This window comes from Hypanus sabinus, chromosome 6 (assembly GCF_030144855.1).
Source record: "Hypanus sabinus isolate sHypSab1 chromosome 6, sHypSab1.hap1, whole genome shotgun sequence".
In the NCBI taxonomy this organism is placed as follows: domain Eukaryota; kingdom Metazoa; phylum Chordata; class Chondrichthyes; order Myliobatiformes; family Dasyatidae; genus Hypanus; species Hypanus sabinus.
The window spans coordinates 23581716-23604860 of record NC_082711.1 but is presented as its reverse complement, the minus strand read 5'-3'; the positions used below and the strand labels follow the sequence as shown (position 1 = coordinate 23604860).

At 43.3% G+C, this 23145-nt stretch overlaps 1 protein-coding gene across 4 annotated transcripts in view; it reads right to left on the bottom strand.

The window, feature by feature from the left end:
- dpp6a (dipeptidyl-peptidase 6a) overlaps nt 1–23145 on the bottom strand; it is a 642400-nt gene that overhangs the window by 192301 nt on the left and 426954 nt on the right. For all 4 annotated transcript variants that reach the window (XM_059971851.1, XM_059971852.1, XM_059971853.1 and 1 more), the window contains exons 6-7: nt 16196–16248; nt 2818–2899 (exon numbers count right to left, since the gene is read on the bottom strand). In XM_059971851.1, the coding sequence (XP_059827834.1) occupies nt 2818–2899; nt 16196–16248 (135 nt within the window). The remainder of the gene's footprint in view (nt 1–2817; nt 2900–16195; nt 16249–23145) is intronic.

Sequence of the window (23145 nt, the reverse complement as noted above, 5' to 3'; positions counted from 1 at the left end):
CTCTGGCATTTTGTGCATATTGGGGTGGCACTTACAGGATCAAACCCAGTGACAATGAAGGCACATTGAAGTTCAAAGCAAATTCACCATTTTCTGAGACACATTTTCTTGCAGGCATTCACAGTAGAATAAAGAAACACAAAAGAAACAATGACAAACAGCAAAGACTGACAAGCATCTGTGCAGATGCAAGTCAGGATGGACAGTAGCTCAGAGGGAACCTTTGAAATGGTTGTGGGGCCCCTGTGCCTGAAACCCTTGTTTCTTTAGACAGTGGAGTTCATGAGTTTGGCCCTTTACTGTACGCCTTTGACTATCCATGACTGTATCTGTGCATCTTGGGCAACTTGTGTTGAAGAATTCTTAGGAACAGTGCGTCTTGCTCGAGTTCAGGGCAGGTCGCAGCAGAAGTAATCTTGATTTATGTTCTAATAATCCTTGAGGAATAGATAACATTGCAACTACAACTAAAGTGTCACTGCCTCACTTAACAATGACTGTTCAGCAGCTCATGGTGGGTGCTTGTAGACAGCTCAGTGGGCATGCTTATTCAACCGATTTCCACAATCACTCCCGGCCAGGAAGCTGAGAGGCTGCAGCCTCAATTCCCTCTGTTTACGCTCGACTCGAGCTTCCACGTGGAAAGCAGAAAATTTCCATTTGAATGATTTGAGGTGTTGGGTGGATGTGAAGAAGAGATCATAACTTCCACATTTGTGTGATGGAGATATAATCAGAGAGCTATACCGATTAGAAAAGAGGCCCGATTCAACCATTCTGATAAAAATCCAATATACAGTATTCAAAGTAAATTTATTATCATGTTAATAAATTACCTTGAGATTCATTTTCTTGCAGGAACTTGCAGGAGAAAAGAAATGCAATTGAATTTTACAAAAAAACCTATATATAAACAAGCGACGACTGATAAACACCAATGTGCTAAAGATAAACAACCCAGATATTCTCTTTTATGCTCTCCTCCATTGGGCAGAAGGCACAAAAGGGTAGCCATTTTCAGGGTGAAGAACCACGTCTACTCTGCTGTTATTAGACAATTCAAACCCCAGTTGCAAGACAGACTCTTGACTTATAACCTATCTCTTACAATCTTGTACTTTGTTTATCTGCACTACACTTTTGCTGCAGCTGCCACACTTTGTTCCTCAATTGTTATTACTTTGCCTTGTTCTACCTCAATGCCCTGTGCAATGATCTCAACAGTACACAAGGCAAGCCTTCCACTGTATCACGGTACACCTTACAATAAGCAACCAATTCTAATTCCAGTTCAAAACTTCTCATCTTCAGTCTTTTGTCACTTTCACCTATCACCTCCCTTCTTCTGACATAATTTACACTCTCCTCCCTTCCCCCATCTGCCTCTCACCTGGATCCACCTGTCACCACTTCTTCCAACCCTTCCCTCACCTTTCTATCCTAGGTAACTCCCGTCCTTCTTTTCAATCCTGCTGAAGGTCCTCAACCCAAAACAGCGACTGACCATTTCACTCCACAGATGCTGCCTGCCCTGCTGGGCTCCACCGGCACCCTGTGTGCTTCTCTCACGGTTTATTGCCACTTCTTGTCAGCACACTGCAGGTGAGAGGGGGTAGGTTCAAGGGGGAGGTGAGGGGTAAGTTTTTTACTCAGAGTTGTGGGTGCCTGGTACGGTGGTAGAAGCAAGTATATGAGAGGCTTTTAAGAGACATTTGGATAGGACACGGATGTAAGGAGGAGGGGATGAAGTGAGAGGCTGGGAGGTGATAGGTGGAAAGGGTAATGGGCTGGAGAAGAAGAAATCTAATAGGAGAGGAACATGGGAGAAAGGGAAGGAGGACAGTCACCAAGGGAGGTGATAGGCAGCTGAGAAGAAGTTAGAGCCCAGAATGGGGAATTGAAGAAGAGGGAAGGGGAAAATTACTGGAAGCTGGAGAAATCGATGTTGGAGGGTACCTAGATGGAATATGAGGAGTTGCCTCATCATGGCAGTACAGGAGGGAATGGATCAACTTATAAGAACAGACTGGGGATAGGAATTAAAATGGTTGGCCACTGAGCACTTTTGGCAGATAGGACAGCGGTGCCCCAACAAGGTGATCTACATCGGGTCTCGCCGATGTAGAGGAGGTTGCATTGCAATAGACGACCCCAACAGATTTGCAGGTGAAGTGTTGCCTCACCTGGAAGGACTGCTTGGGGCCCTGAATGGAACTGAGGGAGGAGGGGAATGGGAAATGGACATCCGCACTTGCCCCGTCTTGCTCTGGATTTCCAACATCTGCAGAATCTCTTGTGATTACAAGATATGAGAAAAATCCACATTCATGGAGAAATTCTTGGCTAAATCAGCAGTTTTTTCAAGATGCACAGCCATTTTCTCACTGAACCACAGGAAATTATGGCCATTCGGTTGGTTATCTGGGGTGAGCTACTTCAGATAATCCACTTCCCAATGCTTAGTTTACTGCCTTGTAGGTCATCACGTATTAAGTGTTCATGCAGGTACATGTGACGAGGGTTTTTACCTGCACACACTGTCAAACCTGTATTTCTGCATGGGTAAAAGGCATTGTAATCTTCTTCTAACAATTTAATGTCCACTGCCATCTCTGCTTTCGCCAAGAACAATCATGGAAAGACCATGATCACATATGCCATATCACAGAACACATATCAAACGGAACACAACTCTAAGAACATACAGTAGCTCCTTCCTGTCTGAGACTCTCATATTTGTTTCCACTTTAATTAAATCTCCCCTCAGCATTCATGCAAAAGGGAAAAGTCAAGAATAAAACAAAGTTTAACACTCACCAGCTGTTGACCTTTGACACCCCAGCCTGCATACTGCAACCGGGCATTCTTGACCTCTGGTGGGTTTAAGGCAAGATGTTCCCTGTGGCGAGGAGAGATAGAGGTCAGAAGAACCCAGTTTCTTTGACTACACAGGTCAGTTCTCTTAGACACACAGGATCAGGCCCTTCTGCCAACTGAAACTGTGCCAACCATCAGATACCTAATTATACCAATTCTGCTCGAGTTCCATTTTATCTGCATGTTCCCATCAAACCCCTCCAGATTTCACCGCCCACCTCACACCACTATTGCGGCCAATTCGCCCACCAACATGCATGTGTTTGGGATGAGGGAGGGAACCAGGGTGACTAGTGGAAGCCCACATGGTCACGATGCAAACTCCATACAGAGAGCAGTGGAAGCGGATTGATCTGCGGCACTGAACACTACTGGGTTGGTATTTGCTATTCTATGTGCTCTTCACCTGCTTTTAGTGTTTGATGTTTATATTATTCCTCGCTTCGTGGCTGCCTGTGGAAAGAAAAAATCTCAAAGTTGTATTCTGTATACATACTTCGATAATAAATGTACCTTGGCTTTCAATCTTTGGACTGCTGGAACTATGTGATGGTAGATCTTCTAGATGCATCATACACTACCCTCTATTCTGCACAGCTCCTCCAAACACCACTCCTCTTTGGAGAGGTATGAGGGAATATACAAAACTACCATCTCAAAATCCATAAAATACCAAAACCGTGACCATTGAATTACAGCAGGAAGAGATTTAGAATCGGAATCACCGACATATGTCATGAAATGTGTTAATTTTACGGCAGCAGTACACTGCAATCCATGATAAATATAGAAAAGAAACCTGTAAATAAATAATATAAAATAGTTAAATTAAAAATAGCTAGTGCAAAAACAGGAATAACAAAGTAGAAGTTAGTATTCATGGGTTCAATGTCCATTTAGGAATTGGATGGCAGAGGGAAAGAAGCTGTTACAGAATTGCTGAGTGTGTGCCTTCAGGCTTCTGTAACTCCTTCCTGATGGTATAAATGAGAAAAGGGCATGATCTGGGTGATGGGGGCCTTAATGATGGATGCCACCTTTTTAAAGCATCACTCCTTGAAGGTGTCCTGGATATTAAGGAGGCTAGTGCTCATGATGGAGCACTACGACTCTCTGCAGCTTACTCTAACCCTGTGCGGTAGTACTCCATACCAGACGGTGATGCAGCCGGATAGAATGCTCTCCACGGTTCATCTGTAGAAATTTCATTGTGTTTTTGGTGACATACCAGACCTTCTCAAACTCCGAATGAAATATAGCCGCTGTTGTGACTTCTTTGTAACTCAATCGATACGTTGAGTCCAGAATAGATCCTCAGAGATGTTGATACCCAGGAATTTGAAATTGCTCCCTCTTTCCACTTCTGATCCGTCTATGAGGATTGGTATGTGTTCCCACATCTTACCCTTCCCGAAGTCCACAATCAGCTCTTTGGTCTTACTGATGTCGAGTGCAAAGTTGTTGCTACAACACCGCTCAACTAGCTGATAAACCTTGCTCCTATATGCTCTCTTCTCACCATCTGAATTTCTGCCAACAATAGTTACATCATCAGCAAACTTATAGATGGCATTTGAGCTGAGCCTAGCCACACAGCCAAGGGCATAGAGCGAGCACACATCTCTGAAGAGTGCTGGTATTGATTGTCAGTGAGGTGAAGAGCAGAAGGTTTTAATTGTGTCTCCTACTGAGAGGGTAACTTGGCTGAATGTGCTCACAGCTAGGGGTGGCAAAGTAGTGGAGTATTAGGTGTAAACTATTACAGCACCAGTGACCCAGGTTCAATTCTGCCACTGTCTGTAAGGAGCTTGTCTGTCCTCCTTGTAACTGTGAGTGTTCCTCTCGGTGCTCCAGAGCCCTCCCACATTCAAAAAAGGCCAGTAGGTTAATTGTCACATGGGTGTAATTGGGTGGCGCAGGCTCCCTGGGGCTGTTAAAAAGTCTGTACACTTCTCCCTGCAGCCTTTAACAGCCTTACTACAGCAGAATCTATTAAACTCCACAGTTGGCTGCGGCATTGAATTCCACAGATTCACTACCCTCCGTCTAAAGTAATTCTTCTTCCTCCCGAGGAGGTTGTTCATCAGCACGTCCAAATGTTAGAATTAATTTTATTATTTTATTTATTCTTTAGAGATGCAGCATGTTGACAGGCTCTTGCGGGCTGACGAGCCAGCTCCACACAACTCACCCACTAACACGTTAGCATTTGGAACGTGGGAGGACCCCAGAGCACCTGGAGGAAACCCTGAGGTCATAGGGAGAATGTACAAACTCCTTAGAGACACGGCAGTATTGAAACTTGGTCACTGGCACTGGAACAGCATTATGCTAACCGCTACGTAGCAGAAGTTCACCTTGCCCGGGCTTCTCCGACAGAACCTCCCAAAGCCACGACCAGTAAGGAGGCCAAGGGCTGCAGATGCAATCGACCATCATCTCCTGCAGGACCCCTTCCAAATTTCACACAGTCCTGAGATTAAGATATATTCATGTTCCTTCATTGACACGGGATCTAACTCCTGAAACTCTCTATATTATGGCTGTACATTCAGTCTGGCTCACCACCTCCTTCTCATTAGGATAGGGTGACAAATCCCTTGCTGGTAATGATGAAAAGTGGTGTTTAATACTGTTTGTTACCACCAGGTGGCAGACCTTTCTCAATTATTTTTCAATGACAATTGCAGGGCCCCGAGGACAGATGTGATGGGCTTCATCATCCCGAATCAGAACTGGTTCATGAAGAGGCTCCACCCCAAAATATCCCGAAGAGTCCTCGACAACAAGGAATGCTGGGACTGGGGGGGGGGGGGGGAGGACATTAGCTATAAAGATTTGGAATTGTTATTGGAAGTGCAGGGTGCAGTGAAAATCCTGACTTGTACAGTGTATAGAGATCGATTTATTGCAGTGATTTGAGGCAGAACAAGACAATACAAAAACAACGCAGTTATAGTTACAAAGTAAGAGCAATGCAGGTGATAGTGAGGTACAAGCCATTGTCAAAAACACGAGAAATTCTGCTGATGTTTATTAATTTATTTATTGAGATACAGTGTGGAATAGGCCCTTCCAGTCGCACCGCCCAGCAATCCCCCGATTTAACCCTAGCCTAATCGCGGGACAATTTGCAATGACCAATTAACCTATCAACCTGTACGTCTTTGGACTGTGGGAGGAAATGCACACGGTCACGGGGAGAGCGTGCAGATTCCTCGAGGGCAGCGGCAGGAACTGAACCCGGGCCACTGGTAGTGTAAAACGTTGTGCTGACCACTACGTGTGCGTGCGCGCATGTGTGAGGTCAGAAGACCATCTTGTAGTAATGTGTATTCAGTAATCTTGTAACAGCAGCCTGGTATCTGTCCTTGAATCTGGTGCTTCTATCACTGTCACAGTCTTTTATTCACTACCACCAGTAAAACTATTGAAATTGAAGTAAAGAATTCTGAAAAAAAATCCAAGTTAAAAAAAGTTATATCCGATAAAATCACCGCTAAATACTGCATATAAAGGTCAAACAAAGTACTTTTGATCAAGTAATGCTTTACATGTTGTCTCTTAACTCTTTGTCATCCAGTCTTCAGTGAGCCTGGTGGCTGAATGAGGGCTCAGATGTGCCCCAGTGGGTCCACACGGTGCAAGTCTGGGATTATTATGTGCAACTCTGTTCGGGATCATTGGCGCAGAATAGTAGTGCAGCAGTTAGTGTAATGCTGGCATAGAGCCAGTGACCTGGGTTTAATGACACTACTGTCCATTGGGAGTTTATACATTCTTTCCGTGACTGTGTGGGTTTCCTCCCACATTCCAAAGATGTCCGGATTAGCAGGGTGTAATTGGATGGTGTGGGCTCGTTGGGCCAGAAAGGTCTGTCATCATGCTGTATCTCTAATAAAAAATAATTTACAACAGCCAATAAAATCCAACCCTAGGAGAAAGATTGGAATATTGTCCCCATGAAGTACACGACTCATTCCCTGCTTTCCTGCTACAGCACAAGACTACAAGTCTCAATGGGTAAAGTGCTGTTCCAAGGATTACACTCTGCTAGAAGCATAGAGTCATACAGCATGGGAAACAGGCCCTTCAGCCCATCTGAGTCAATGCCAGTCAAGGTTCCCATGTAAACTAGCTCTATTTCTCTAACTCATTCACACACACACACACACACACACACACACACAGAAACAAAACAGTCTTACTCACACACAACAGCAGCAGAAACTCATCAGGTTGACACCCCTCCCCCCCCCCCCCCCCCCCCCCAGCCTACTGGTGCCAGACTGCATCTGATCTTGTTGTCACCTGCACAAGGACCAAAGGGAGACATTGTACGCCCCAAAACTTACAGAAGGATGAGAGGGAGTCTATGTTTATGAAAGGGATAGTTAAGATAAAGGCAGGGAAGTTGTATCCATTGGGGGGGGAGTGGGCGGTGAGACTAGAACTAGGTGACATAGTCTCATAGATCTGGTTAGTTTCACTGCTGATGAGAATATTTTAGATAAAATTCAGTAAGTTTTCTGTTATACCATGGGGCTCAGTACTTAGCATCCTGAAGAAGTGCTTCCTCACAGGCCCAGTGGACCGGGCCCAATCCTTTGTGGAAGTTGCACGTTCTCTGTGCCCTCTGGTTTCTTCCCCCATCCCAAAGATGCTGCGGTTGGTAGGTTAAACGGCTAATGTAGTTTCCCCTGGTGTGAGGATGAGAGGTGGAATTTGGTTGTTGATAATCGATTTTAGTAATAAATTTACTTTGAACTTTGATGGGAATGTTTCGGAGACTGCCTCAGTGAACTGATATGGCTGTCTTCTATGTAGTAAAGAAAAACAGAAAGTAATCATGGTAACACACACAAAATGCTGGTGGAACACAGCAGGCCAGGCAGCATCCATAGGAAGAAGCACTGTCGACATTTCGGGCCGAAACCCTTCCTCAGGACTAACTGAAAGAAAAGATAGTAAGAGATTTGAAAGTAGGATGGGGAGGTGGAAATGCGAAATGATAGGAGAAGACAGGAGGGAGAGGGGTGAAGCAAAGAGCTGAAAGGTGATTGGCAAAAGGGATACAGAGCTGGAGAAGGGAGAGGATCATGGAACTAGGGACCTAGGGAGAAAGAAAAGAGGAGGGGAGCACCAGAGGGAAATGGAGAGCAGGTAAGGAGTGATTGTGAGAGAGACAGAGAGAGAGAAAAAAAAGAGAATAAATAAATAAATGAATGAATGAATGAATGAATGAGGGATGAAGGGAGGAGGGGCATTAATGGAAGTTAGAGAAATCAATGTTCATGCCATCAGGTTGGAGGCTACCCAGACGGAATATAAGGTGTTGTTCCTCCAGCCTGAGTTTGGATTCATTTTGACAGTAGAGGAGGCCATGGATAGACATATCAGTATGGGAATGGGATGTGGAATTAAAATGTGTGGCCACTGGGATATCCTGCTTTTTCTGGCGGACCGAGCGTAGGTGTTCAGCGAAACGGTCTCCCAGTCTGCGTCAAGTCTCACCAATATATAAAAGACCACACCGGGAGCACCGGATGCGGTATATCACACCAATCGACTCACAGGTGAAGTGTCGCCTCACTTGAAGGACTGTCTGGGGCCCTGAATGGTGGTGAGGGAGGAAGTGTAAGGGCAGGTGTAGCATTTGTTCCGCTTACAGGGATAAGCGCCGAAAGGGAGATTGGTGGGAAGGGATGGTGAGGGGGAACAAATGGACAAGGGAGTCAAATAGGGAGTGATCCCTGCAGAAAACAGAAAGAGGGGGAAGGGAAAGATGTGCTTGGTGGTGGGATCCCATTAGAGGTGGCGGAATTTACGGAGAATTATATGTTGAATTCGACATATCAGAATGTGAATGGGATGCTACTGTCAAGATGAAGCCACACTCAGGTTGGAGTAATGACTCCCTATATTCCGTCTGGGTAGCCTCCAACCTAATGACACGAACATTGATTTCTCTAACTTCCGTTAATGCCTTTCCTCCCCTTCTTACCCCATCCCTCATTTATTTATTTATTTATTATTTTTTCCTATATTTTCTCTCTGTCCCTCTCACAATCACTCCTTGCCTGGTCTCCATCTCCCTCTGGTGCTCCCCTCCCCATTTCTTTCTCCCTAGGCCTCCCTTCTCCAGCTCTGTATGCCTTTTGCCAATCAACTTTCCAGCTTCATCCCTCCCCCTCCTGTCATTTCCTATCATTTTGGCTCTCCCACTCCCCCTCCCACTTTCAAATCTCTTCTTTCAATTAGTCCCGACGAAGGGTCTCGGCCCGAAACGTCGACTGTACTTCTTCCTATGGATGCTGCCTGGCCTGCTGCGTTCCACCAGCATTTTGTGTGTGTTGCTTGAATTTCCAGCATCTGCAAATTTCCTCGTGTTTGCGAAGTAATCACAGTTGTGGGCAGCCATTTTAATTGGTTCTTTCTTTCCTGTGGTGGACCTCCGCATTCAGTTTTGCCCACCCTCTCCTTCTTATCTTGCTCAACGTGCCTCCCATCCTCAATGTCTGCCAGTAGAGTCGTCCCTCAGTTGCACACAATTCATTGTCAGCTCTGGCCCCAAAGCACAAAGCAGCAGATGCTGAACACTGGAAGTAAAACTTCAGGAAATGCTGGAAAAGCAGCTCAGGAGAAAAAAAAAATCAATGACTCTTTCACCAGGGATGCTTCCTGACCTGCTGAGTATTTCCAACATCTTCTGTTCTTATTTAGTTATGATATTGTAGATGATTGCATCGAACCTTTGGCTTGGAATAGTTGACTGATGACCCAAACCCTTATGAAGGACTCACAATGAAGTCCAAATGAAGTACTTTTAGTGTTTTTTTTTAATAGAGGAAACACTGTAGCCAAGTTACCAACAGCAGGCTGTCAGAACCTCAAAGATTACATGGTTCAGGGTAAATGAAAATCAAAATCATGAAGATGCTGGAAATCTGAAGTTAAAACAGACTATGCAGGAAATACCCAGCAGGGCTGGGAGCATCTGTGGAGAGTAAAGTAGTTAACGTTTCAGATCCAATGGCTTTTTGGGAAAGAGAGGCAAAAATGCTGATTTTTTTTAGTAGAAAAGGACATTTGAGGAGGCATGGGTACAAAGAAGGGAATATTATTAATAATGGGAATCCAATCTGTAAGCAGTTTTCTGGGATTTTTCTTTATCTGCACCATTAACCCATTTGGTCTCAGCCTATCAGAGATAGTTCTTCTGTTCTGCTCATCTCCCACCCTCTCTTACAACTGAAATCAGATTTGTTACCCTTTTCCCCTGGTTTAATGAAAGGTATCACACCTGAAACGCTAACTCTGCTTCTCTTTACACAGGTACGTTCTGGTCACCTCACTATATGAATGATGTTTGAGAGGCTTTAGAGAGGGTGCAGAGGAGATTTACCAGAACGCTGCCTACATTAAAGGGCAGGACTTAAGAAGGAAGGTTGAGTGAGCTGGAGAATGAGGTGATTTGATTGATTAAGTGGATAGCCAGAGGCTTATTTAGCAGGGTAGAAATAGATAATAGAGCCATAGAAGACTACATCATAGAACAGGCTCTTCAGCCCATCTAGTCCATGTCAAACCATTATTCTGCCTAGTTCAATTGACCTGCACCTGGTCCATAGCCCTCCATACCCCTTGCAGCCATGTACCGATCCATATTTCTCCTAAATGTTGAAACTGAACCCTCATCCACCATTTGGACTCTCAGCTTGTTCTACACTCTCACCATCCTCTGAGTGAAGAAGTTCCCCCTCATGTTCCTCTTAAACTTTTTCACTTTTTCACCCTTAATTTATAGCCTGTAGTTGTAGTGCCATGCAACCCCAGTGGAAAAAGAGCTGCTTTTACCCTATCTATACTCGTCATAATTTTGTATGCCTCTATCAAATCTCCCTTCAATCTTCTTGGGAATAAAGTCCTAACCTATTCAACCTTTCCTTATAACTCACGTCTTCAAGTCCCAGCAACATCCTTAAAAACTTTCTCTGATCTCTTTCCTGTAGGTAGGTGACCAAAACTGCACACAATACTCCAAATTAGGCACATCGTCATTTTATACAATTACAACATCCCATCTCCTGTACTCAACATATTGGTTTATGACCCTCTTGACCCTCCTCCACTTCCTGGACATCCCAATGTGCCATAAGCTTTCTTTATGTTTCTAACTACTTGTGTTGCCAGTTCCAAAGAATTATGGATCTGTCTTCCCAGATCCCTCTGTTCTACTGCACTCCTCACTGCCCTATTGCTCAACGTGCAAGTCCTACCCTGGTTGGTCCTCCCATCTGTGGATATAAGCTTCCCACTATTCAGGACATTTATATCAACAGGTGTCTGAAGGATCATTGGGGACCTGAGTCACCCCAATCACAAACTGTTCCAGCTGCTACCATCCAGGAAACGGTACCGCAGCATAAAAGCCAGGACCAACAGGCTCCAGGACAGCTTCTTCCACCAGGATATCAGACTGATTAATTCATGCTGATACAATTGTATTTCTATCCTATATTGACTGTCATGTTGTATATCTTACTGCACATACTATTTATTACAAATTACTATAATCTGTACATGGCACATTCAGAGATGTAACAAAGGTTTTTACTCCTCATGTATGTGAAGGATGTAAGAAAATAAGTCAATTAATTTCAATTCAAAGTGCAACACCTGACACTTGCCTGCATTAAATTTCATATGACATTTTTCAGCCACACACCCAATCTGGGTGTCACCCACAAATCTGTGGATCCACTTTACCACATTACAATTCAGATTGTTGATGTAGATGACAAATAGCAATGGACCCAGCACCGATCACTGTGGATACCACAGTCAGAGAGGCAACCATCTACTACCACTCTCTGGCTTCTCCCATGAAGCCAATGTCTAATCCAATTTACTCGCTTATCAAGCAACTGACCAACCTCCCATGCTGGACCTTGTCAGAAGCCTTACTGAAGTCCATGCAGACACCATCCATTGCCTTGACTTCAACAACTTTACTAGTAACCTCTGAAAAAACATCTTTCTGTTTGGTTAGACCTGACTTACTACACACAAAACCATAATACAAGTGGTATACGTTTAAGGTGATGGGTACAATGGCGATGTTGGGGTAGATTCTTTACACAGTGAGGTGTGGGTGTGTGGAACACTCTGCTAGGGTTGGTGGCAAAGGCAGATAAATTAGGGGCATTTAAGAAACTCTAAGATAGGTGCATGGATGTGATGCACCATCAATAACTCTAGGAGACTGGAAGTGAACAACAGGCTTTTATTAACAGTGAAAAGGGAGCACAACATGTCAAAGACTGAGGGAGGAGCAGTGTCCCAATCACCTTTACACAGGGGTCTGTGGGAGGAGCCACTGGAGCAGTCAGCGGGGGGGGGGGGGGGGGGGGGCGTGTCCAGACAGGTATACATAGTTTACCACAGGATGATAGAAAAATAATGGGCTATATAGGAGGAAATTCATTTTAGAGTAGGTTAAAAGGTCAGCACAGCATCATTGGCCAAAGGGCCTGTACACTGGTAATGATGTTCCCCTCTCTGAGGCAGACCATTCTGTCCTCAGCAAGGACCTTAACTTTGCCCCCTTCACCCACACCTCAGTAAACTCTGTGTTCACCATGACGCTGAGCTCTTCTTCCATCACCTCCTTCTTTGGCAAGAAATCCCCACCCTGCATCAATGATTCCTTCTCCCAGGTCCAACCCTCCTCCTCTTCCTGGACATCCCACTCCAGTTCTCTGCCTACTCTGGATATTTTCATCTCTAACTCCCCATGAAAAACCCTTCCTTCCTCTTCGTACCTTACCCCCTCTGAACTCACTGCCTTCCACTCTCTCCACACCAATCCCAACCTCACCATCAAACCCGCAGACAAAGGTGGTGCTGTGTAGTATGGCTCACTGACCTCTACCTTGCAAAGGGCAGGTGGTAACTCTGACACCTCCTCTTGAAAAGAACCCCACTCAGGACCTTCAGAAAACTGTCTACGACACCATCACCAACCTCATGAATAATGGAGGTCTCCCACCCACAGCCATCATGGCCCACAGCTGTTTCTGCCTTTTTCACTGGCTACGTGGAACAGTCCATGTTCCAAGCCTTGCCTGGTAATGCTCCCCAACTCTTCTTGCGCTACATTGACAACTGCATTGGTGCTGCTTCATGCACCCATGCTGAGCTCATCAATTTCATCTACTTCATCTCCAACTTCAACCCTGCCCTTAGATTCACCAGGTCCATATCTGACACCTCTGTTCCATTTCTCAATCTCGATCACTGAAGACAAACTATTTACCTACATCTTTCATAAAACTACCGATTCCCATGGCCATCTTGACTATACCTCTTTCCACCCTATCTCCTATAAAGGTGCCATTCCCTTTTCTTAGTTCCTTCATTTTTGCCACATCTGTTCCCAGGATGAGGCTTTCCTTACTAGATCTCCTCCTCCTTCAAATAACGGGGCTTCCCTTCTTCCACCAATGATTGAAGTCAAAGTAGAATTTATTATCAGAGTGCATACACGTCACCATATATTATCTGGAGATTCTTCTTGTGCCAGAATACTCCGCAAATCTATAGAACAGTAGCTGTAAACAGGATCAAAGGACAACAAGCTGTGCAAATAAATAGCAATAAATAATGAGCAAGATAGATGAGTCTGTAAACGAGTGTAATTACCCTCTTTTGTTCAAGACCCTGATGGCTGAGGGGTGGTATCTTTTTGAACCTGGTGGTGTGAGTCCTGAGGCTGTTGTACCTTCTACCTGATGGCAGCAGTGAGGAGAGAGCACGGCCTGGGTGGTGGGGATCGCTGATGATGGATGCTGCTTTCCTACGGCAGCGTTTCATGTAGATGTGCTCAATAGTTGAGAGGGTTTTAACCATGATGTGCTGGGCTGAATCCACTACCTTCTGCAGGAATTTCTGTTCAAAGGAATTGGTGCTCACATACCAGGCTGTAATGCAGCCTGTCAGCACACATTCCACCACCCCTCACCCACTCTTCTTCTGACATCCACTCTCACCCCACCTTCCCACTGCCTTAACAGGAATGGAGTTGCTCTTGTCCTCACCTACCGCCCCATAAGCTGCCGCATCCAACACATCATTCTCCACAACTTCCACCATCTTCAATGGGACCCTACCACCAAAAACATATTCACTTCCCCACTCCCACCCTCCATGATCCCATTGCCCATTCATCCCTCCTCACTACTCTCCCTCTTGGCACTGATCCCTGCAAGTGGCAGAAGTGCGACACCCTGCCCATTCACCTCCTCCCTCACCTCCATTTAGGGCACCAAACATTCCTTCTTGGTGAGGCAACACTTCATCTGTGAACCTCGTGCGGTTGTTTATCATATCCGGCCTCCTCTACATTACTGAACCAATGTAGATTGGGGACCTTTGTTGAGAACCTCAGCTCCATTCGCAAAAAAAACGGAACTTTTCTGGTGGCCAACCATTTCCATTCCAACATGTTGGTCCATGGCTTCTTTTTCTGCCAAGATGATGCCCCTCTCAGGTTGGAGGAGAAAAACCTCATATTGCATCTAGGTAGCCTCATGCCATCAGGCATGAACTGCGATTTCTCCAAATTTCGGTATTCTTTTTCCTCTCCTCTTTCCCTCTTTTTCATTTCCCTGCTCTAGCCTCTTACCTCTTCTCCTCACCTATCATTTTCCCCTGGTGGCCTTCCTTCTTCCCTTTCTCCCATGATCTACTCCTCTCTCCTATCAGATTTCTTATTCTCCAGCCCACTTCATTTTCCACTTATTACCTCCCAGCTTTTGACTTTATCTCCCTTCCTCCATCCACATGGCTTCACCTATCATCTTCTATCTTATCATCCTCTCCCTCCATCCACCTTCTTGTTTTGGCTTCTTCCCCTTTCCTTTCCAGTCCTGATGAAGGGTCTTGGCCTGCAACGATGACTGATTATTCATTTACATAGATGCGGCTTGATCTACTGAGTACCTCCACCAGGCTTGTGTGTGTGCTGCTGTAATGCTCTATATTCCTTGCTGCCTATTCTGCTGAGTGTTTCTTTCATTGTCTGTTTTTTATTTAATCTGTTTTTGTGAGAGTGTGAGGATGACTCATCTGTAAGCAGTGCTCTGGGATCCTCCACCTCCACCCATGGCCAATGCACCTTAGGTGAAACCTCACCGGAAAGGCTATCTCTCCAACCGCACGGCAACTTTCGCCGATGTACTCGGGTGCCATTATTGATCATGTCCTCCACAGGGCCAGGTTGTGAACCTATATCTTCTGACTTTCAAGCAAGAGGGCCAGAGGAGGAACTAGGGCTTATGCTTTAAGCCACCAACTTGTCATTCTGACAGAAGGTGACTCAGCATGGACACTGGGATACAAAACATTTATAGGTATGCATTTGACTCTAAACTGTAGTTCCAAAGTTTTATATCTTTCTGAACCTGACATGCAAGCATAACCATTATTGCAGGTCTATGTCCAACACAACAATAACATGAGGATTTTTAATCGTAACCCCCTACAGCTTTGGGCCCCAGTTCTAGTCTTGGCTATGTTATAATCCCAATCGCAGCTGACTTAAGCATGGTACTGTAGCAGCTAGTGCAATTGCCTGAGAGAGCCAGAGACCACCATTCGGGATTCAACTCACACATAGTCTGGGTGTTCTCCCTGTGTCTGTGTGGGCTTCCTCCAGGTGCTTCCATTTCCTCCCACAGACCAGACATATGAGATAGGGTTAGTAAGTTGTGAGCATGCTACGTTGGCCCTGAAAGCATGGCTGCCACCAGTACTGGTCATCCACGCATTTCACTGTCTGTTTCGATGTACATGTGACAAATAAAGCTCATCTTTAATGAGGAGGTTTCCCAGTGCTACCAAACCACATTCTTATGCCTGCACTAATCTCTCCAGATGGCAAGCAAAACAAAGCTCTTCACCCCATCTGAACAGATGCCTTGTACAATATGAAGGACTCTTGAATCTCTCAATCTATCTTGTCATGGCCCTTGCACCTTATTTGTCTAAACTCTGACTCTACATTCTGCATTCAGTTATTGATTTTCCCTTTGGACCTTTGCTTGTGTTCTCGGATGATCAGTCTGTAGGACATTCAAACAAAGCTCACTGTGTCTCAGTACTTAAATCAATTACTAATTGCTTACGTAACACCATGGCAAAAAGTGCTGCTGCCATCGTATTGGATGTATCTTAGGCTTCAGACTATTCAACCATGGCTAGGCAAATCTCAGCTGATGACACTAGCCGAAATTTACCAGTGGAGTAATTGACTTACCATGTGTGTAGGCTGCACAGTGTGTATTGAGCAGTGAAGGAATGGCGGTGAGTCTGTAAGAAAAAAAAACATAGAGTCACATTAATGTATTGGTGCCCAGTTGTCACAGCTGTTTTGTCTACAGTAACATCCACTACAGTTTGCAAAAAGGTGGTTGTGAGGAGCACAGGGTCTCCTCGTTTTTTTGAATGATTTGACTTATTGAAATCCAACTGTAAATTCTCAAATACATTTTAAAGGGCAGGGGACAGAGGAGATTCATGCAAATCATCCTGCGATGATAGAATTAATATATGGGAAGCATTTGATAGTTCTGGGCCTAGAGTTTAGAAGAATGGGGGGGGGGGGATCCTCTCTGAAACTTATCGAATATAGGAAGACCCGGATAGAGTGGATAGAGAGAGGATATTTCCTATAGTTGGGGAGTCTAGGACCAGAGAGTGATAATAGTCTAGGAGCAGAGGGATAGTGAATCAGCCATGATGGAAAAGACAGAACAGACTCAATGGGTCAAATGGCCTATTTCTGCTCCTATGTCTAATTGTCTAAAGTATTTTGCAAACTAGCAATAATAATATAGAACAGTACAGGTTCAGTGCCACACAATGCTGTGTCAATACTTTAACTTAATCAAGCCCCTTCTTCCACACAGCCATCCATTTTTCTGTCATCCATGTTCCTTAAATGATAGAAACTAGACTTGAATCTTCTAAGCATCTGTGAGGCCATGAGGCCCTGTGTTGGTCAGGGTTGACTGTAGATATTGCCTCCTTGCTGTAGATATGATGTGCAAGTCAGAGCAGTACGATATGGAGAGTGAGGTGCTGCCTATGTAGCAGGCTCCCCCTCCCCATGCAGCTGATGAATCTAAAGGAACGGCAGAGACCTATAGGGTTTGGCACCAGTTGTGTCGTAGGAGTTGCCGGTCAGCATTGAACTCAACATTGTACTGCTTAGGGATTCCAGCTCCGAAATTTTCCTCGGGGTTTGCTCCCGAAGCCACCCCCTGTAGCTTTGGAGGTTTGAGATCAGAGTTTTCCTTCTCCTAGTTGAGATGCTAACTACGACTGACGAGATGTACCTGCTAGAAGCAACTGGCCTTTTCCTCTTCTCCTGTCTGTAGAAACAGTTCTGCAGAGCTAAGCCACACGTGAAGGCCAGGACCTGGACTTGGTTGTCAGAGGCTATCTGAGATCCACACCACTGGAAGCATCTAATAGGTAGTGGGAGCTTGTCAACACTAACTCACTTGGCTAAAACAACCTTCAATGTATGAAATGCTATTTACATAGTTACACAATGCTCCCTAGATCATGCTCTGTTATTCAATGTGCAACGTGGCGGGAAGATGGGGGGTGGGGTGCTTGGATAAATTCCCACCAGCTTTCGCTGGCTTCAGATTCCCTATTCCTGGTTCAAGTGCATCATTCTAGAAGCCTTCTCACTCATAAATGTAATGGCAACAGATATACATACTGAGAGCCAAACAAGTGCATTAATTATACGATCTGATGAGCATTGGCAGGCAAGTGAAATAATTATGACTCTATTTCATAACTGCGGAGAAATTTCTTTAGCCAGAGGGTGGTGAATTTGTGGAATTTGTTATCACGTGCAGTTGTGGAGGCCAGGTTGTTGGATTGATAAGGCAAAGATTGATAGTTTCTTGACTGAACATGGCATCAAAGATTACAGGGAGAAAGCCGAAGAATAGGGTTGTGGAGGGGGAGTAAAGGATCAGCCATGATTAAATGGCAGAGCAGACTCGATGGGCTTAATGGTCTAATTCTGCCCCTGTGTCTAAAAATTACTCCCCAGACTATTTCAGCACATCATTTCAAATGAGAGGATGACCATCTCAAAGGACAGCTGGTACACTAGCCAGGACACCAGCAACAGATGTTAAGGTGTTAATTTTCTCTCTGCCTTTGTTAGCTGGCTATTGGCCATATAAATCAAAACTGCTCCTCTTGCACTTCCACTGCGGAGATTTTAAAAAATAACGTAGATTACCTTTAGTCATCACATATACATTGAAACATACAGTGAAATGTGTCATTTGCTTCAATGACCAGCACAGTCCTGTAGCCCACAAGTGCCAACTTTGCATGCTCATAACTCACTAACCCTTACTTGTACATTCTTGGAATGGAGGAGGAAACTGGAACATCCGGAGGAAACTCACACGGTCATGGGAAAACGTTCAAACTCCTATGGACAGTGGTGGGAAAGAGCCTCAATCGCTAATCACTGGTGTTGTGATAGCATTACAGTAACTGCTACACTAAGGAAGGAAGGATGTCATAACTATGGCTGACAAGGAAAGTCAAACACAGCATGCCGGCATTAAACCTCCGCTTTAAATATATCCAATGGCCTTGGCCTCCACAGCCACAGATTCACTACCATCTGGCTAAAGAAGTTCCTCAGCTCTCTTCTAAATGGACGTTCCTCAATTCTGGGGCTGAACATTTATGTCCCAGGCTCACCCACTATAGGAAACATCCTCTCCATTTCCAATCTTTCTAGGCTTTACAGTACTCAATAGGTTTCAATGAGATCTACCCTCATTCTTCTAAACTCCAGCGAGTACAGACCCAGAGCCATCAAACGTTCCTCACACGTTAATTTTTTCATTCCTGGAATCAATCTAGTGAACCTCCTCTGGATACCCTCCAATGCCAGCATAATTTTTCCGAGACAATGAACCCAAATCTGCTCAGAATACTCCAAGTGCAGTCTGATCAATGCCCTATAAAGCTTTGGGATTAAATCCTTTTATGTTCTAGTGCTCTTGAAATGAACACTGACATTGTATTTACCTTCCTTAGCACAGGCTCATCCTGCAAGTTAATCTTAAAGGAATCCTGCATGAGAACTCCCAAGTTCCTTTGCACCTCATTACTGAATTTTATCTCCTTTTAGAAAATAGTCTATGCCTTTATTCATTCTATCAAAGTGCAGGACCATATACCTCTGTACACTATATTCACCTGCCACCTCATTTCCCATTCTTCCAATCTGACTAAGTCCTTCTGCAGATTCCCTGCTTTCTCAACACTACCTGCTCCTCTACCTATCTTTGTATCATCTGCAAACCTGGTCACAAAACTATAATCAATGAATTAATTAACATACAATCTGAAAAGAGTTGGTCCCAGCACCGACCCTGGGGAAAACCCCTAGTTGCTGGCAGCCAACCAGAAAAGGCCACATTTATTCCCATACTTTGCCTCTGCCAGTCAGGCAATCTTCTCTCCATGCTAATAACATTCTTGTTTTTGTTTTTTGTAATTTTTTTAATTGAAGTTCGTCAAACAAACATTTCCATAAGATGTATTTCAGACATTGTACATATACATCATATAATCATATATATCACAAAATCTCCACAAAGTATTTATTTGGGGTATACACTTATAGAAAAGAGTGGAAAGAAAAAACAAGCAAAAGAACTATGTACAAGTAGGGAGTGATCTTTTTTTTAACAACAGATTCATTGATTTGTGAGACTAAAATCATGCCTATGAGGCATTATGTAGTTAAACCATTTTCCCCAGTACAAATTAAATTGTTCCAGCTTATGATTAACAAATGCCATTATCTTCTCCATTTTGTAAATGTCCATTGTAATTTCCATCCATGTATTTAAAGTTGGGCTCTCCTGTGATAACCATTTCCTAGTAAGAGTCTTTTTACCAGCCACCAAAAGTAAATTCATTAAATATTTATCTCTTTTCAACCATTCTTGAGGTATATATCCAAAATATATGGTCTTACTCTCTAAGGGTATTTCACATTTAAAGATGTCTTGTAGGGCATTGTGTATCCCCTCCTCCAATAGTTTTTGATAACAGGGCAGTCCCAAAAAATATGATAATGATTTGCATTTTGATTTCCACAATTTCTCCAGCAAACAGGGAGGTTACTATCTTAATGGGATTTCTGAGAGGGTGTAATAAAATATCTTATCAAGTTTTTCCATCCAAACTCCCTCCATTTCTGTGAACTGGTACACTTCCATTGATATCTCCATATTGTTGTCCATTCTTCCTCAGATATAATTATCCCTCCTTCCTTCTCCCATTTTGTTTTAATGTATGAAGTCGAATGTGTTTTAAGATTTGACAACCCCTTAAACATACTTGAAATGATTCTGCTACCATTAACTGAATTATATGCTTTTCTAAAGAACTCTATCAAGCATGTGTTTGCCTTGGTTACATTTTTAGGCGTCTTATTAACATATATTGTCGCATCTGTAAATACCGATAAAAATCTTGTTTTTCTAATAAGTGTTTCTCTTTAAGCATTTCAAAACTGAACAGTGTTCCTTCTTTCATTATGTTGCAAAGAACTGTTATTCCTTTAGCTGTCCAGTCCTTAAATCTAGCATCCAATTTATTTGGTGTAAAATCAGAGTCATATGCACACCATTTAAGAATTGCAATATCTCCCTCTAGATTATATTCTTTTATAGTAGTTTTCCATATTTTAAGAGTCAATTTCACCCATGGGTTATCAATAGTATTTATGTACCTTTGCAGGTTGTTATCAGCCAAAGTTGCTTGTATGGGGATGGGAAGTACCCGCTCCTCAATGTTTTTCCATTGAGCGTCATATGATGGGTTGCACCAACATATCACAGCTCTCAACTGTGCTGCAAAATAATAATTTCTAAGAGAAGGTAAGTCCCATCCCCCCTTTTCCTTTGCTAATTGCAAAGTTTTGAGACGAACTCTAGGCTTTTTACCCTGCCAAATAATACTTGATAGCATCTTGTTCCATTCATTGAATTGATTTTGATTAATCTCTATTAGTAGGGTCTGAAAGAGATATAACAGTCTGGGCAGTATATTCATTTTAATAGACTCAATCCTTGAACTGAGACTGAAAAAAGGAATCAGGTTCCATCTTGCCACATCTTCCTTCATTTTTTTTATATAAAGGCTGATAATTACATTCTGATAATTTTGCCAAATCTTTTGGCATAATGATGCCCAAATATTTGAAAGACTCTGTGTGCCATGCCCAGGGGTATCAACTTTCAATTTCTCTTGGTGGGCTATAGTAATATGAAAGTAATTGGGTTTTATCTATGTTGATCTTGTATCTTGATAATTGACCATATTTTTCAAAGGATTGCATCATTTTAGGTAAAGAGTATGTTGGATGCCCTAGATAGATCAAAATGTCATCCGCATAACAAGTCAATTTATGCTCTGTCCCTTTAATGGTAATTCCCCTGATATCTTCATTTTGTCTGATGTATTGAGCTAATGGTTCTAGATATAATGCAAAGAGTAGCGGTGACCATGCACAACCCTGTCTCGTGTCCCTTTCTAGGGTAAGGCTATTTGATAAATATCCATTGATTTTAATTCTAGCAGTAGGATTGTCATATAGTGTCTGTATAGTTTTAATAACTGTGTCTTGAAAACCAAATCTATGTAAAACTCTGTAAAGGGAATTCCAATTAACCGAATCAAATGCCTTTTCAGTGTCCACACTTATCACTATTGCTTCGATTTTATTTTTTTGTATAAGATCCATAATGTGGTGTCCTTCATATATTGTCTTGTGTCTGGCGTTGTCGTATAAAACCTGTCTGATCGTTACGTATCAGTATGGGTAGAAACTCCTCTAATCGTTTGGCCATGATGGAGATAAATAACCTGTAATCTACATTAAGAACGGATATTGGTCTAAATGACCTGCATTCCATTTTATTCTTGCCTTCGGTATAGCTGAGATTATCGCTTCCTTCCAACTGGGTGGCACTTGTGCCTTTTTTAGAGCCCAGTTCAGTGTGGGGAGTAAAACAGGAATTAACTCATTTTTAATTTCTTTGTATCACTCTGCTGTATACCCATCTGATCCTGGTGACTTGCTTAATTTAAGCCTACTAATTGCAGCTTTTAATTCAACTTCAGTTATGTCAGCAGTCATCCTTCTTTTTTGCTAATAGCATTCTTGTAATACCATGCAATCTTAACCTGTTAATTATCCTTATTTGTAGCACCTTGTCAAAGTCCTTCTGAAAATCCGAGTAAACAACATATACTAACTCTCCTATATCCATCCTACCCATTATTTACTCAAAGAACATAAAAAAATTTGTCAAGCAATACTTCATCTCAAGGAAACTCGGCTGACTTTGGCCGATTTTATCATATGCCTCCAAGTACCCCACGACCTCATCCTTAATAATGGACTCCAACATCTTGCCAAAATCTGAGGTCAGGCTAACTGGCCTATAATTTCCTTTCTTTTGCTTCCCTCCCTTCTGAGAGAGTGGAGAGACATTTGCAAATTTCGAGTCCTCCGGAACCATTGATAATCTAGTGATTCATGAAAGATGATTACCAATGCCTCCACAACCTCTTCAGCTACCTCTTTCAGAACCCCGGGGTGTAGTCCATGTGGTCCAGGTGACTCATCAACCTTCAAACCTTTCACCTTCACAACCGCCTTCTCTTTAGTAATAGCAACCACACTCACTTCTGCCCACGCTAACACTTTTGAATTTTGGCATACTTCTTGTAATGGTGACATCTATTATTAAGGTCCCCCATCACCCAGGGCACACCTTCTTCTCATTGTTACTGTTCAGAAGGAGGTATAGAAGCCTGAAGAAACACACTCAGCAATTCAGGAACAGCTTCTTCCCCTCTGCCATACGATTCCTAAATGGACATTGAACCCATGAACTCTACCTCACTTTTATTATTTCTGTTTTAAGTATTTAATATGCCTATATATACTTACTGTAATTCATTCATTTACTTATTTTTATATATTATCATGTATTGCACTATGCAGCTGCAGCTAAGTTACCAAATTCACAACATATGGTGATGATATTAAATCTGATTCTGGTGTCTTCCACTGTGAAGACTGATGCAAAATGCTTATTAAGCCTGTCCACTATTTCTTTATCCTCCATTACT